We start from the raw sequence: 17,649 nt of genomic DNA, 5'->3' as shown, positions 1-17,649 counted from the left end.
GACCTTGTTTTATCTCATATCCAAGGAAGTAATTCTAATATATCTCTAAAGTGCTTATTCTGTACAGCAAGTGATTGTTACCAAGGTTTAAATTCATGGGATTTTGATTCAGTGCTACCAGGGTAAAATGCATATTTATAAATTTAAAGGTCTAACTGATGTTTAGAGGATTAAGTAATGCTTGATGTGTATCAGTGGAGGAACTCTAGAAGGCTAACATAAAAGCTTCATTGGAAAATAGTTTTTTAAAACTATAGGGTTTTACAGTGAGTAAAAACAGGACTAATCCCAGGCCTTATTCCTGAGGTTTTTAAGAATGGGGAGATGTATCTTCCAAGACATCAGGATATAAGATGGTTTTAAAATATTTTCAACATTTGACTTTTATGGTTCCAAACCACATATTGGGAGATGAGAGACCTGGGAGTGAGACTCAGCATTGTCACCCACTGGCCATGGGGCCCTTGCCTGAGCACAAGAGACCCAGTGAGTAAGTTGGACCAGAGGACCTCTACGGCCCTCTCTCATTGCGCCTTCTTGGATCCCCTGATCTGTTTTTAGGCATTTATTATTAGGGTCACATTGTTCTTTCCTAAATATAGCAAAAGGTTCAATAATCTTTTCATGTTGAATATTTTTCCTCACCATTGTAACGACCTGGTCAGGTTCTGAGGGCGGAGACAGTATTATGATACACATGAGTATCTGTGGTATCCATCACCTTGTGTGAAGAGCCAAATAACTGGTATACACCTTATAGGAATTGAACTGGGTTGAATACCCTTCTAGCTGAGTTGGTCTGAAAACAGCTCACAGAGGAGGTGGAATCGATTTGAGCAGAACTTTCAGGGATGAATAGGATTTAAATAGTAGTACAGGAAGCAGGATGGAATTTCGCGTGTCAGAGATACAGACCTTCTCAGGCCATGTTCAAGGAACAGTGACCAGAGTGGTTTGTATTAGTTCTAAATATGTGCCTGGAAATAATGTGCGGACATGAATCTAGGCAGCACTGTAGGGAGCCTGGATTCAGCATTGTTTTCACCTCATGACTAATGGGGAGCCATTGAATGTTTTGGAGCACAACACTGAACATTGCCAAAAAGCATTTTAAGAAGCTTAAACCAAGGGCGCCTGGGTGGCTCAGTTGGTTAAGCGACTGCCTTCGGCTCAGGTCATGAACCTGGAGTCCCGGGATCGAGTCCCACATCGGGCTCCCTGCTCAGTAGGGAGTCTGCTTCTCCCTCTGACCCTCCTCCCTCTCATGCTCTCTGTCTCTCATTCTCTCTGTCTCAAATAAATAAATAAAATCTTTAAAAAAAAAAAAATTCTTACCTGTTACGAAGTAGAAATGTGTTAGAAAGGCTTCCAGGCACATTTCCTCTCTACATAAGAGAACATAATGTCTAACACTGTTGGAATTTGAACAGTTGATGTCCAAACTGTAAATTTATTTACAGTTATTAAAATAGCTAGAATTTCTAAAGGTCTCTATTATCTTAATTTTTATTAGCCAGTTTTGTTACTATTTGTTTTTGAAAGTACTTTGACACTTAAAAAAACTCCTTTATTTTTCTAAAAATATTATTTTGAGTGTGAATTTACTTTTTTTTTAAATAGTGGGATTTTGTTTAATGTAAAGGTCTATAGCAATAAATAAAATAAAACTTTCAAGTTTGACTTAGGTTTGATGGAAGAGTAATGCTTACAAGGATGGGTGGTAAATGTGAACCCTGTCCTAACATATATTGATGAACTAGTAATAATTCTTACTGTGTGCTTACTGTACAAATTCAGAGTGATGAAATGTAGAATCTATCGTGTTGGTTGGTCATCTCTTCTTCCCCAACGCATATGGTTTGTGTTCTGTCACCAGGTAACATCCGGTGGTTTCTGAGTGTTTCCCATAATGTTTCAATGTACAAGAATGTACAAACCATACATTAGTCAAGTTTTACCAAAGAAAATTTTATTATAACTTTGCTTAGCTATCAGTGACCATAGAGACTTGAGACAGATGACTACACCAAAATCATAACCTGGGGAGTTTTTTTTTTTCTTATACAGCTGTGAAACCAGTAATTATTTTCATTAAGCTAAAGACCAAGCCCACTTACCCCTCATACACCTAAATAAGGAAAGTAGAAATATGTAGAAGGTAACAGATGGTAGAGGCTTCAGTTAGGAGGTTTAACACATGTGCAGTGAACTTGTTTCACAGCTTTAGAAAGTGTAAGATGATAGCAGGGGAGGCTGACCTGGAGAGGGAGAGGTTTACCTGAGGCCAGAAACTTGAGTTTTGTTTGATTTCCCTTTTTGGAGTTAAAGGTATAAAGACTTTCTTTCAAATAAACGCTATCAGTGAAGAGTATGAATTATGAATTTAAATACGAATTTAGCCATACGTGTTTAGTAAGCATATGCTACATGAAATAAATTAAAGCCTAAAAATGTAACATAATAACTCAATATATGTGGAAAATTGATTTTGTCCTTACTAAACTGTTACCATATGGTAAAGTGTATAAGCTGACCTACATCTTTCAGTAGAAAAAATGTTCTTTTGTGCCCCAAGGTCTCTCTTTGGAAGGAAACCCTGCGGTGTCCTCTAACAAGGCCCACGTCACCAGAATCTTCCTTATAGACTCACTGGAGTGCATCTTGTCTTTTCCCAGGCAGAATACACACTCAATAAATATGTTGATTGATCAAAAATAGGAGGAAAAAAAGAGAAAGGCTTCCTCAAATCCATGTGGCATCATGGGGAAGAACAGATGACCAAAGTAGCTGAGCCAAACCATTCTGATTGAGACTTTGGCTCCAGTGATCAGTTTCAGAGCTGACATGAACTTTCTACTTTCTGTAGTGGTGATCTAGCCATCATTCATTACCCTAGAATAGTGATTCCTGGGATGGCAGGGGGGTTTGCCGCCCCCTCCCCTCTAGGGACACTGGGCAATGTCTGGAGATACTTGGTTGTCACAGGAGGGAAAGAGGTGTAGCGGGTAGAGACCAGGGATGTCATTACACATCCTACAACGTACAGGACCACAACAAAGAATTTACGGCCCAGTGTCAGTAGTGCTGTGGCTGAGGGACCCTGCCCTCAAATAGTAGTACCTCTGCAGATGACAGCAGACTAGAAGAGCCAGGCGATGTAAATTAAACGACAGAACCCAGCAATCAAAACAAACATGACAGGCTAGCTCTCTCAACTTAACCAGGGAAATTAAACCCTACAAAAATTTAACCAGGGAGATTAAAGAGAGGCAAATGTTTGAGGTTGAACATTATGAAAATTGCCAGTAGGGGACTCTTCTTCAAAAAGCGGGTATTCAATTGCAATTGGTCCAATTTATTTTTTTAAAAAAGAAAAACAATTTAAGAACTCAAGCACGGAATGATTACACGGATTCAGAGTTAACATGACAAATACTGAGGGGCATTTTGTCCTGAAGCCGAATCTGAATGAGTGGTGTGGCCTGAAGTGCCAGTATCTGAGGCACTGCAAGTGTGCGTGGAGGCAGGGAGGGGCTCAGGGGGGCTGTGCTCCCCCCTGCACACTGAGTGCACGTTGCCGAGCGGCTGAGACGAGGAAGGATGGCGAGAGAACAGCTTGCATGGTGAGGAGTTGGCACATGGGCACAGATGATTGCTTCCTTCAAATGTCTGGAGCCCTGCCTGTGAGGAGAGAGAGATCAGGCTGTCTTACCTCCCGAGTGGGGACTGATGGTAGACTCCAGCTCACCACCAGAGGCACTTTCTAGCCAGGTGTCCTGTTCAGATGTGGCCGGTGATTGATCGGGGGTTTGTAAGCCTCTCAAACTCTGTCAGGTCCGTCTATGGCCAGCTGGTCTGGCTACCTCCTGGCAGCCTGAGCAAAAGGGCCATCCACTCTGGAGCTTGAGCCCTGGCCTTGCACTGAAGTCGCTGTATGCTTGAGTCAGTGACTGCATAGCCTCCTCTGGCCTGAGCTGCTTGTTCTATGAAATGGGGTTGTAACAGCTCTCTTTGGGGCCCTGGAAAAATGAGGACAGTTAGGCCTTCAGTAGTAGGGTCGCTGCAGAAGGGATTCCCCTGTTGTTTGGAAAATCGCTTGTTGACCTGCAAGAGCTTCTTTTCCCATTTAGAATTCTACAAAGATTTTAAGAAAATTTACATTTTTCTTCAGGCAGAGAAGAACTGAGAGACCAAGAGGTGGCTTCTAGAAGCATTGCAAATACTGAATTGTACTTGGGGAGGGAGATGCCTTAACTCCTGTGTGGAAAAGATTGATTTTTGAATATAAGAGATTTTAAGCCAAGACTGTGGTTTATAATCCATAAAGGATAGGTTTGGATACAAGGAAATAACATCAAGAAACGCATTCTAAATTGCAAGTTTTGTTTCTGTGAGAAAGTGCTCTCCTTGTGGGGAATAATCTCTTTTTGTCTGTTGATCCCTTTTTAATACCTAACAATAAGTGGGAGTGTGGTAATTGCAGACTGTTCAGCTATTAATGCTATTTACTGGAACACATTTTAGAGAGAACATTGTTTTCTGAAGAAACAATAAACAACGGTTTTTCTTTTGTTCTTCCATGGAAAAATATTCTTTGGTAGGTATTTGTGGGCTAAATAAATTTTAGAAGAAGAGAACCTTTTAATAGTAAGACAAAATAAAATATCTGCCTTTTTTTTTTTTTTTTTAACCCTATACTGGAGTCTTGCATTGAATGTGTGCAGCATGGTCTTTTTGTCAAGACTCAGGGCCCTTGTGTCACCTATCTGCTTCCCTCCCCTGGGTCCTCATAGAGTGCTGGGCTGTGCCCCTCTAGGAGCCCTGTGCTCTTGGCCTGCCCTCACTCTCAGCTATGTAGAGCTGTCCCCTACCCGTGAGGGGTCATTGCTGGAAGGCAGGGTCCACCTTTATTCTTCCTCATTCCCCTCACAGCCTGGGCTGACATGGTACCTGCAACTGAGTTAGCACTCAAGAACTTCGTCAACTTATTGTGAAATGTTTTTGTAGGAGACTATCAGAATGATGTGGCTTTTATTTTTTTGGACTCCTTTTAAGTGAGTGGGGTTTTTTTAAACAAAAGCACTTATTTTATTATTATTTTTTTTCTTTAGAGAGAGAGCATGAGCAGGGGAGGGGCAGAGGGAGAGGTAGAAAGAGAATCTTAAGCAGGCTCCACGTCCAGCATGGAGCCTGACATGGAGCTCGATCTCATAACCTTGAGATCATGAACTGAGCTGAAAAGAATAACTGACTGAGCCAACCAGGTGCCCTAATGAGTGGATTTGAAATCAAATCTATTTCAAGTCTTCTTTTTCAGTTGGCCCTAGAAAAATTAATATTTTAATAAGATCATAATTAAAAATGCTGCCATAATTTAATACAAGCAATGATGTATGAGGCTTTAGAATTTACAAAATGCTTTCCAATCAGTCTCTGTCGCCCTTTGTAAGAGCATTGTGGGGTAGGTTGCATTTTCATTCCCATTTTACAGATGATGAAATTGATGCTCAGGAGACAAAGTACTTGCCCAAGATCAAAGATCAAAGTAGTGCTATCTTTTAGGAGTCTTATATCCAAATCCCTCCTCTTCCTTCTTCCTCCTTCTCTCCAACATCTGCTGAAAGCAACTTTATTTAAAGAAAGTACTTTTTAAGCCCCCCAAATGAATTTTATTATATGTAAGTCAGAAACCAAAATGTTAAACACCTATTCCTAGAATTTGAAGCAGCAAGCCATTTGTCGACCCATTAAATGTCATTTAAGTATTCTAGATGGTCTAATTCCTTACCTTTACCTCTTTCCTTCCTCCTGTGGTGGGATTCGCATCCACTGGGCTCTCCATCATTGGAACAGGCAGGCTTTGCCAAAACTGCTGCTTTCTTAGTGGTTGAGAAGTGGGTTGAGAGAGCTAGCTCCCTTTGGGAATTTTTTCTCAGATTTAAGCCGTTCTTGGGAGCTCATTGTCCAAACACATATTACATTATAAAAAAGAAGACGATGTTGTAAGTGTCTTGCCCACGATGAAACTAAAAGTGTTCCCCGTTGGGACTGCTCTACATATCGCATCCAGGCCTCCACCTCATGTTGGTGGGATGGGTTTGTAGAGTCCCAGAACTGAATGACCAGCACATTGCTCCTCTTTCTCTTCCTTTTTTATTTTTATTTTTTTGACAGAACACGAAATACGGAAAGCTTTGATTTTGCTCCCATGCGCAGGTGGAGTAATTTTACGTACAAGGAAATAAACTAGAGAGCATGCGTCTTATGTTATCCTAGAATAAAAAGAATGTATAATCATATTCCAAAGCATATTTCTTTTCCTGTGTGAGAACACACCAGAGGACATGAGAGGCTCCAACAGGAAGAGCCTTTCCTCTTTAACCTGTTCTTAGTCATCGCAAACAAAGAGCCCAGAGACCCCCAGGCCACCAAGCAGGCTTACCTTCATCCACACCTGAGAACGAGGCTTCCCAATTTCAACAGGGAGAAGGAAACGCTTTTAAATGCACTGGACACTCATCTTTGACAACATCAGAATGTCTAAATCTTTTAGCAGTATTAAATGAACACAGAAGCTATAAATGATGTGGGTTTTCTAGTGTTCATTTGAGAGAAAAATAGGAATCCTCGTTTCTTGTCGGAATCCTGGGAGATATCTTGGTGTTTTTCCATAGAATCCTCTAACTACCACCCCTACACACAGTGCCTACGCCTCACACACGTGCATGTGTGTATGCGTGCACAAGCACGCACACGCACACATGTGCACACATGTACGCTCAATTTTTGTCCAGCATTTTCCTAAGAATATTTTGGTGGGAGGCTCATTTCTATTTTGAAGATAGCATTTTATGACCTAGTTCCCTCATTTGATAATATTTCTGTGAGAGTAATATGTATATATTTTGGAAGCACATTTTTAAGCCAGAGCATTTATTGACTTCACTTGAAAGTATAGCTCTAAAAAAGTATTTTTTGCATTTATAAATGATTATTAGGCAGAGTGAATGGGATGAAAGAATAGTTTGTGTTTCAGAGCTAAGTAATGTCCTCAGAATGTTGCTCTGGCTCTACATATGAGGCCTGTTTTTCACCAACGTCAAATGGTGCTTCACTGATCCTGCGTTAACACTTTATCTTCCAAAGGAAGAGGAGCATGCTTGGGTTTGTGTCCAGACCTTGGGACAATTTCTGTGTAAATTAAAAAATTGAATGATGATCTCTTAGATCTTTCTTCTCTAGGTTTAATGTGTTTCCAAAGGAACACATTAAATATCCTTGTTACCCAAATTCAGTAGAGAGATGTTTCCCCTACTAAATTTCTGTACTTCATTCTAAGGTAATACAAGTGTGCAGTCAGATCCTAACCTGGATTCCAGCATGAGAGTGAATGAGTATTCTGCTTGGCATCATAGGCAATGTTGACTGAACCTCACTGCACCTGTCAGCCATGGCGTTAGGCAGCACCTGACTATATTAAGGCTATGGTTTCATCCAAGAATTTCTTTTTAATATTCTAAGAATATATTTCTAGCTGATTCATTCCTGAAACAGGATGAACAATATACCTGGGAGCAGTATGGCTGCCTGTTGCTGTAGTACCTATATTAATTATTTGAGTGCATGTTTCTCCCATTGCAGTAATTCCTACCTTAATGATATTACTTGCATGATTATGCTCCGTAAGTACATTTCTAACTGTCCTGTAATCTGTGATGGCAGTGACCTTTGCTTCTGCTCCAGAATGTTGTGAAGGCTGTGGAGGGAGGAGTGGGGTGGAAGTGGAGAGACTTGAACTGGCTGCCTCAGAAAAAGCAGATTTGAACATCCTCCTATCCCACCTCATCCACCCTGCTCCCTGGCCCTAATGACAAATGCCTTTCTGTGTCTACTTGTCCCTCAGCTTTTGCCACCAGGTTTCGTCCCATTTCAGAGTGCCGCATCCATGTCCAGCACTCTGAGCAGACTTTGTGCTCACGGGAGTCTGCTGCAGCCTCAACACTTTCACTGTCATTACTCACCAGCAGGGACTCATTGAAGCCCTCACTTGCTGAAGTCCCATTGTCAGGAGTTAATGACTGCTCTGAGCATCTGCATCAACCTCATTAAACCAGCCTGTTGTACAAACTGTAATGTTGTAGATTTGAGGCTCATCAGGGTCACGACTAAGACAGTCATTACATAGGCCGTGGTGTCTTCAAGGCATGATTGGTGCATCTGGTAAGTCACATCTCTCTACAACCCTCCAAACAGTTTTTTCATCTTATGGAATTATAAATGTGCCGGAATTTCATGATGGGTTTGCCATCTCTCTGTTAGTCTCCCCAGTGAGCTGTGAAATGCCCTTTATAGGAAGCCCACGTGGAAGCAGCTCTTCCTGATTTGTGGGCTGCAAACAGGGTGTTGTTGGTCAGAGTAAAAGGGGCTTTATATTTCATTCATGTTGCTAAGGACTTAGGGCTGAGAGAATGACTCAGTTCATATGATGGAGGGTGAGTTCTTTCTCAGTGCATCTGGTCTCCGAGTACCCTGAGCATCCTTGCACTAATTTGCTAATCTCCAAAAATATTTTGAGAAAAGGTTGAATGCCACGTCACAGGCTCTGACTTTCTTCCCACCCCAGGAACAACGGCCTTTCCATTTTAAACTTCCACATTCTCCCTAAAATGAAGAAGGATATTCGTTCTCACAGCTTTTATTCAGTGGTGTACTGGAAATTACAGCCAGGACAGTTAGGTAAGGAAATGAGATGAAAGGCAGCCAGACTGGAAAGTAAGAAGGAAAGCTATCTATAATCACAGACAACATGATCTTGTATATAAAAACCCTAAGGAATTCCTACACTCACAAAAAACTCCTCTATTAGAATGAAAACATTAATTCAGCAAAGTTGCAGGATACAGGATCTATATACAAAATTAACTGTGTTTCTATACACTACAATGGACAATATGAAAATGAAATTAAGAAGACAGTTTCATTTATCAAAATGAACAGAATATTTAGTAACAAATATAACCTAGAAAATGAAAGAGATACACTGAAAACTATAAAACGTTGCTATAAGAAATTAAAGAAGACCAAATTAAGTGGGAAAATGTGCCATATTCCTGGATTGGAATACTTAATATTGTTAAGATGACAATATTCCCCAAGTTAATCTGCAAATTCAATAGGATCCTTATCAAAATTCCAGTGGCATTTTTTGCAGAAATGGAAAAGCTGATCCTAAAATTCGTAGGCAATTGCAATAAACCTCACATAGCTAATACAGCCTTGAAAAAGAGCAAAGCTGGAGGACTCACAGTTCCCTATTCAAAACTCACTACAAAACTACAGCAATCAAAACGGTATTGATGCTGGTAAAAGGTTAGATATATAGATCAGTGGAATAGAATTGAGAGTCCAGAAATAAACCCATATATCTCTGGTCAACTGATTTCCGACAAGGGGGTCAAGACAGTTAAGTGGGAGAGGAATAGTCTCTTCAACAAGTGAATGATGTTCATGTGAACATCGTGTGAAAAGATGTTCAACACCATTAGTCACCAGGGAAATAAAAATTGAAGCTATGGTGAGATACCACTTCACATTCACTAGAATAGCTATAATTTTAAAAAACATGAAAAATAACAAATACTGATGAGAAGTGGAGAAATTGGAACCCTCATATGTTATTGGTAAGAATGTAAAATGGTGACGCTGCTATAGAAAACAGTTTGTCACTTCCTCAAAAGTTAAAACATAGAATTACCATATGAACCAGCAATTCCGTTGCTAGGTATATGCCCAAAAGTATTGACAATAGAGTAGGTATTCAAACGAAAACTCGTACACAGATTTGCATAGTAGCACTATTCACAGTCACCAAAAGGTAGAAACAACCCAACTGTCCATCAGCTGATGAAAGGATAAACAAAATGTGGTATATCAACACAGTGGAATATTATTGGGCAATGAAAAGGAATAAAATACTGCTACATGCAGTAATATGGATAAACCTTGAAAACCTGCCAAATGAGCGAAGCCCAGTAAAAAAAAACCCACCACATAGTGTATGAGTCCATATTCTGAAATACCCAGGGCAGGCATATCCATAGAGACAGAAAAGTAGATGAGTGGTTGCCTGGTGGGCAGGAATGGAGAATGACTGCTCATGGGTAGAGGGTTTTCATTTTGGAGTGATGAAGATGTTCTCAAATTAGATAGTGGTGATAGCGCACAATTTTATGAATATACCGAAAACGACTGAGTTGTACGCATTAAAATTTTATTTGAAGAGGAGCACGAGTAGGGGGAGAAGCAGACTCCCCACTGAGTAGGAAGTCTGACTCGGGGCTTGATCCCAGGACCCCGGGATCATGACCTGAGCTGAAGACAGATGCTTAACCAACTGAGCCACCCAGGCATTCCTGAGTTGTACACTTTAAAGGGTATTTTATCACATGTAAATAATATCTCAATAAAGCTCTCCCTGGTGATCTGGTGGTTAGTATTCAGCACTCTCAGCAACACTCTTACAGATAACAGAAAGAAAGAGAAGTAATTAAGATAATCTGGTGACATATCAACTTCAGTATAAAATAAAATTCATATAGTGTTTCTTAAAATCAGTCAGTCAACCAATCCCCCATTTTTCCTGAAGCAGTCAGACAGTCTTCATCAGTTTGAAGGCTAGCAGAGTTCTTCCTCACAGATGCAGGATTAATTGCAAGCAATCATAAAAAACAGTGGAGGATCTCCTTAGAGCTGAGGGTTGCAGTGACTCTCTCTGCCATCTGCCTGATGTTCTGTCACTCCTGAAATCCTGATTTCATGCAAATGGTCAAAGCAGCTCCTGTGGCCATCAGAAGTTCATTTCAGGGTTCTCACTCCCTTTTTCCTTTGCACGCTGCTGTCAGGGAAACTCAGTGTCTTCTCCATAGCATATTTCATGGTGAGAAGTACTAGGTGACTTTGTTTCTCCAGCTACAGAACCCAATTACTCTGTCCTGTCATATATCTTCTGGCCTTGGTAACACAGTTACACCCAGAGAGGTCACATTTGTCCCCCATTTACAAAAATCTCTGCTTTTTCTCCAAAGAGATCATACCATTCTTGGCCCTTTTAACAGATAATGTGTAGTGCATACCACATATTCCTTGACTCAGATCTTGAAAGGAATTTTGAGCTTTCTTCTGCTGTGTTTTTTTTTTTTTTCAGTGACTCTTCCAGAAGCACAGTGCTCATGACATGATCTGCTGTACTCTTTTTAAAAGGCCGTAATCCCAAAGGCTTTATTTTTATCAACAAAAAGTCCTGTCTGAACCAATGTAGAGTATGAAGAGGCCAGGTAGCAGCTTGTGGTGTATAAAGGGTGTCTTTTGCACAGAGCTGGAGGAGCAAAGACCTACTAGCAGAAACAAGAGGCCGAGACTTTGGGGCTTTGAGGGATCTGTTCTTCTGGTAACTAATTTTTTTTTTTTTTTTTTGTCACTCAGCATTTCTGAGCTTCCATAAGAAGGAGTTAATTGATACTTACAAATATGTCCTCAAGGTACTGCAGGATTGTAGCTACCTTTTTAATTGTTAAAGTTTAAATTATATGCAGGGTTAGAGTTAAAACTATCCTTTTGCTTTCAGATATTTTGGTAATTAGTAATTCTACTTGGGCGTGGAATGGGTTGAACCTTTTCATTAACCAGATTAATGAGATAACCAGATCTGAACATTCTCCCTTTTACCAAACAAAAGACCTCCCTCTAGAATTTTCTAGATAAAAGGCAGGTATCTTCTCTGAAAAATAATGAAGTTATTCATTATGTAGCATTTTATTTTTCTTAAAGTAAAAAATTAGAGAAGGAGTTCAGTGATTTTGTACACATAAATTTTATTTCTTAACAATTCTGTTTGGCCTTCTGGAAGGTCTGAGTGACTTTAGGTGGAATAACCGGATCTGTTTGCTCCTGAGGAGCAGGCGCGAGTCCGCTAAGGAAAGGCAGGGAGACAGATGGTCGGCTATTGTGTTACAACCATCATCTGCTGGGCCGTGAGCAAATATTAAGTGAATAATATATATGTAATTGGTGTGAAAGTACAGTTGCAACATTTCTAATTCCCTTTGAACGATGGCTACTTCTTGAACATTTGTGTTTCATAGAATACTATATTGAAATGTTTTTGTTTACAGGGTTAATCCATTTTAAACTGCTTTAAAGTGAACATTTTCCCCCATTTTTGACACCACTGTGCAATATTTTGAATTGAAATGGCCTGTAATGGCCCTTTTTTTATTTTCCATAACAACACGAGCACTAAATTATAGCTGTACAATTATGTAAACAATGGAAATGCTTCCAGAATGAATCCTTCCTTTTAAATTTTCATTTTGTGTAATTGTTGGAAGGTTTGGAGCCATAATAAACAAAATTATTTTACACATTTATCGTTCTAAAGGTCAATTATAAGAGAACTAAAGAAACAACACTATGCAAAATGAATAAACCAATTTCTGTTGCCATCACCATATGTTTTTCTTATCACTTATGGTTTTTCCAGTTACTGTGTACATAGCATTCAATTAAAGCGATTCATTTACCAGGCTGAATGTGGTTTGTGTTTATAGAACAGTGCTTTGGAGGAGAGGAAACAACACGCCTCTATTTGAATTACCTGATTTTTTGTGAGATCAGTGATAAGAGACAGATGTTCTCACCAGTTACTTTCTCATAAGCCGGAATCTTTTGATAAGCTGCAAATTCACAATTATTATCGTACAATCCACTTTCACACTCAATGTGTAGCATGCATGCGGACTTTTAACCAAAAACAGGAGAAAAATACTACTTTGGTGGTCTGTTTACTATATGGTAGCATTTTGCAGAATGAATTTTATTTCCTTTGAACAAAACCGTGTGAAAGAGTTTTGTCCGTGCCTCATACTGGTCAATTTTCAAGAATAAACTTGATTCCTGTCCATTTTTCATTGGGCTTATTATATTTTAGTCTCTTTAGATTATGGAAAAAGAAACTGATTTTTGATACCAGTTTCACTTGTTTCAGGTAAATTCTAGAACTGAGAAGAATGAAAGCTAGAAAGTCTAAACATACCATTTTCTGTTTTTATTTTATTATTTGCCTTAGAAATTATATACATTATAGCTAATTGCTAGAATGCTTTGCTAAGAATGTTATCTGAGAGCATTAATTTCTAGAGTTTTTTAATATCTGGGATAATGTGATCTGAGAGGCTTATTTGTGCCACCTTTGAAATCTTTTGCTCTTTTTGAATATCAGCAAAATAATAGTCCACTGAATTCTGCAAAGTAAATCTACAAAGTAAATTCTAGAAAGTAAAATCCTTCAGAGTCCTTCCCTTTTTGAAAAAAAAATTTTTTATTTGTTACTCTGTTTATTTTTGCATGGCCCTTTTCAGTTTAGAAACGGATGTGTTCACATCTATACCATTAGATACGACTCTGTATCCATTTTTAATGGAAGAGAAACATGAAGCCCTAGGCATGGCAAGATCTGCCCACAGTCACATACACTAGGCCTTGAACCTAAGCCTCGAGGCCCCAGCCCCAGAGCTCTTTTCATCACACCAGGGTTTGAGTGCAGGGGCATTTCCCGCCAGTGGTCACAATGGAGGTTTCACTAAACAGCATCTAGTCACCCAGTAAGAACAATGGCCCCTCCTCACCTCCACCGGTCCCCGAGACCTCTCTCAGGTAGGCCAGCTGGAGCGGGTACAGAACTCTGACAGTACCCTGAGGATCAGCCACCATTCATAACAAGGGGACCCTCGGGATGCCTGGGTGGCTCAGTCGGTTGGGTGTCTGCCTTCGGCTCAGGTCATGATCCCAGGGTGCTGGGATCGAGCCCCACATCGGGCTCCCTGCTCAGCGGGGAGCCTGCTTCTCCCTCTGCCTGCAGCTCTGCCTGCTTGTGCTTTTTCTCTCTCTGACAAATAAACAAACAAACAAACAAATAAAAACAAGGGGCGCCTCTGTCAGGCAGTGGTATTTAACAAAAATGCGGTAGCCTTGGTTTACTGTTAGTGTTTTGACAGAAGGGTTATTTTCTATTTGTGACATAGGATACTGGTTTTCCAGAATAATCTTATTTAAGTTAAAAAAATGACTTGCTTTCAAAAACAGACAAATAATGTTCACTTTGGACATGGATATGGCAAAAGGCATGAGGTCCTACATGAATAATTAACATTTGGGAAGCACCGTCCTGTTCCGTCTATAGGTGAAGCCCTGGAGACTGTGCGGCAAGTTTCAGAGTCTCCAGATTTTTATTTTCTGGAGATTCCAGCGGTAGCTGTGATCTTACCATCTGGAGGGGAAGGGGAAAGAAAGATTCTACTAGCAATGAGTGGAACCCTTGGTGGATATACCTCTGTTGGGAATATGCAGTGGCTCTCTTTTGAGCACCACACAGTTATTCCTAATTTTCACATGTTATCACAAAGAGAGAATCTTTGGGTTGTTCCATTTCAGTGTGGATGAGCAAAACAAGCAGGCATATGGCCATAATTTGGCTGACTGGCCATATAGTTCCCCCTTTGACTCCCACATTACCCCTACCCCAGTGCTGCCTTTAACTGGCGACAGCTAGCCAGGCCCCGCTTCTCCTCGGGGCTCTGTCATATGTGGGTGGCAGGGTAGGGTAGGCTAGCCATCTGTTATTTTGCCCTCTGTTCCCAATTTTCTTGCCCATAGAAACCGGTTCCGTTGAAGTGACTGGCCCGCATCCAGGGGGTGGGGAGCTGGGTGAGTTTATCTCAGCTCCACGCATTTCTGCTGTCTTTAGCATCAGTGGCAACTTTGTAATTTTTTGTGAATGCCCCATTTACAGGGCATTACCTTTATACATGTGAATCTTGTGAGGCAAAATGGATTTCATGTACAGATTCTGGCCCTAGCTTATTAAAGGATTCAGTTCACAATTCCCACAAACTTGTCCCAGAAAAGCATTTTTTGAAAGTCAAAACTCTAAATTCCAGTGGTGAAAATGGCTTATATTTAAGTAATATGCCAAAGATTTTAAAAAATCGACAGGGTTCAAAGCTTAGTTCCTCATCTCAACAGATGGAATTAGCACACACATAACAAAGTTAACAACATGGGTGTTTGCATTATTAATCTTCAGATGCATGGCATTCTGCTACCTTGCTGGCCAGGTTTGCACGAATCCTTTCACTGCGGGATATGTCAACAGAAATGTGCTCCCATCTGCTGCTGGGTAGCTTGATGCCTGATATTCTGAGACAAGGCCCAGCACAATGCGTACCTCTGTGAGTAATTACAGGTGTGTGGTGAGGAGCCCAGGGCATTAATCAGAGGCTTAATTATGAAAAAGGTAGATCTTTTGTTCCACTCTTGGAGCATGAGTTTACTACACACTTTCTAAACTGCAGCATCCATCTGCTGAGCCCCTTAGAATGTTTACTTTGGCTGATATGGACCCTAAAGTGTATCAAAGGACGTGATTAAAGCGGGGTTAAACATTAACTTGGGAGAAGTGTGGGTCAGGTTTTTGTTTCCTTCCTTCCTTCCTTTATCTGTCTACTTATCTATTTATTTTTGTTATAGGACAAATTCTGCTGAAATGCTAAAACTTTAAATTAGTACTTGCTAAACTCTTGACCATATCTGAACTCTAAAAGAGTAAGCATTGTACAGTCATTTTAAGGATATAAACAGCACAATTTGTAGAAACTAAATGAATCCACTGTGTAAGGAAAAAAATAAGTCTTTACTTGGGAAAAAAAATGTATTGTGAACACATAAAAATTCTCTTTCAAGATTACAAGTTGTGAAATGAGGTTATTTTTGTCACGAAGGACTTATGTTAGAATTTAGCATGTTGCTACTACTTTGCTCTAACTTAATGAAATTAAATCCTGGATTATTTTAAAGGGCTTCTTAAATAGCCGCACTGGGGATGCCTGGGTGGCTCAGTTAGTTAAATAGCCGCACTGAAATCTGAGAAAAGAAACCAGACTTTTTTTCGTATTTTGCTTCTTGTATTTTGGGACTAACTATAGGTTGAATAACTACAAGACACATAAAGTCTAGTACTTCAGTATGTTTGATTAATGTGCATGGCCTAGAACTGCATAGAAGAAGTTTGTGGTGCTCTGACTAATCCCCCCCACACACACACACTTGCACAGATGGCTACGGAGATGTGTCCTGGCCGTGGGTGGCACAAACTCTGTCCAGTAGTGGAGCCCTGCTTTGCCCCAGGCTGGGACGTGGTGGCTGCCTCACAGCAGAGCTGGCGGCCAGGGGCCGGCCTGCCCCCCACCAAGGACAGGCCATTGCAGACACAGCAACACCAGGTGTCTGGGCAGTTGGTGGTCTTCGTGCTGCACCCCGTGTAAAAGGCAACTGCTGTATTTGCACTTTGACCTCATGATCACACTTGTACCCAGAGCCACGCCAACTCCCTGAGCTTAGACTCTGACCACACTCCATTCATTCTCATTGTTTAACACAGAGAGTTATCCAAAGAGTGAAAATTTCCAGGTCTTTGCCTACTTGAAGACTTTTTAATGTAATAGTGTGCTTTAACTTTTGAAAATGGAAGAATTCTGGAAGTGATAGTTGTTTGCAGGTTTTATTTGTATATCTACCTCGACACTCCTGTAGCTTGTCCAAAGAGCTCACCTTAAGGTGGAAGACAGAAGGAGTGGCTAGTCCCAATGCCATGACTTAGATTTTGTCATCTTACAACTTAGTGTCCGTTCTCTTACCTGTAAAATGGGTACAGTAGGCCTTGGACCAACTCATCTCCCAGTACCCCTTTTACTGAAAAATTTCTGTGACCTGTGTTCTCTCAGATTATCACACAGTGGCCATATGTACCAATGAGCTGACGACTTTGGAATTCTGTTGTTGAAAATTACAGTTGTGTTTTCTTATCTTCCCTTTTAGGATATCTTAAACACCATTGTAAGGCACTGTCCACCCCGCTTCTTCTCCCTGGGTTTGCCTGGCTTCTCAATGCTGGTGGGGGACTTCATCACGGCCGCTGCCAGGGTCCTCAGTACAGACACGCCAGCGGTGAGTATGACAATGCTCAGCATCCAAACTCCCAGGAGGCTTCACAATCGCTAACAAGGTTCAGATTTCTCCACTCTTAACAGGTGTTGACTCATTAGTGCAATGTGAAACTGGGCTCTCGGGTAGATGCCCTGGCAGCTGATGTGTGAAATTGTAGGATAAGATGACACACTGGTATTGGGAAGGCGTTTCATCAAAAGGCCAGAGTGTGAAAAATCATATCCTCACTAATATTTCAGCACATTTACACAGTCAGAAGCAGGACTTATCTCTTAAGAGTCTATTAGCATTTTCCACTAAATGGTGGCACAGAGGAGATATCTTAGTAAAGACAGAACTTTAAGTGTACATTATCAGTAAGTTTTTAAATTGTTATCTTGCTTATTATAAGTCTAATAGAAAATATTTTTTAAAAAATGTTAGAAATGTTAGAACACTTAAATTTTAAGCAGATAATGAATATATATATTTTTTTATTTATTTTTTATTCTTATGTTATTCCCCATACATTACCTCATTAGTTTTAGATGTTGTGTTCCATGATTCATTGTTTGTGCACAACACCCAGTGCTCCATGCAGAACGTGCCCTC

The 17,649-nt window shown here is 40.4% G+C and overlaps 1 protein-coding gene across 9 annotated transcripts in view; it reads left to right on the top strand.

Annotated features, from left to right (window-relative positions):
• The window catches only part of RALGAPA2 (Ral GTPase activating protein catalytic subunit alpha 2), a 308,387-nt gene that overhangs the window by 148,027 nt on the left and 142,711 nt on the right, over positions 1-17,649 (top strand). For all 9 annotated transcript variants that reach the window (XM_081831950.1, XM_081831946.1, XM_081831942.1 and 6 more), the window contains one exon: positions 16,930-17,058. In XM_081831950.1, coding sequence (XP_081688076.1) covers positions 16,930-17,058 — 129 coding nt within the window. The remainder of the gene's footprint in view (positions 1-16,929; positions 17,059-17,649) is intronic.

The sequence above is a fragment of the Leptonychotes weddellii genome, chromosome 10 (assembly GCF_054177405.1).
Source record: "Leptonychotes weddellii isolate Sample4059 chromosome 10, ASM5417740v2, whole genome shotgun sequence".
NCBI classification, from domain to species: domain Eukaryota; kingdom Metazoa; phylum Chordata; class Mammalia; order Carnivora; family Phocidae; genus Leptonychotes; species Leptonychotes weddellii.
The sequence above is the reverse complement of the archived record's forward strand: the minus strand, read 5'-3'. Positions and strand labels throughout refer to the sequence as shown.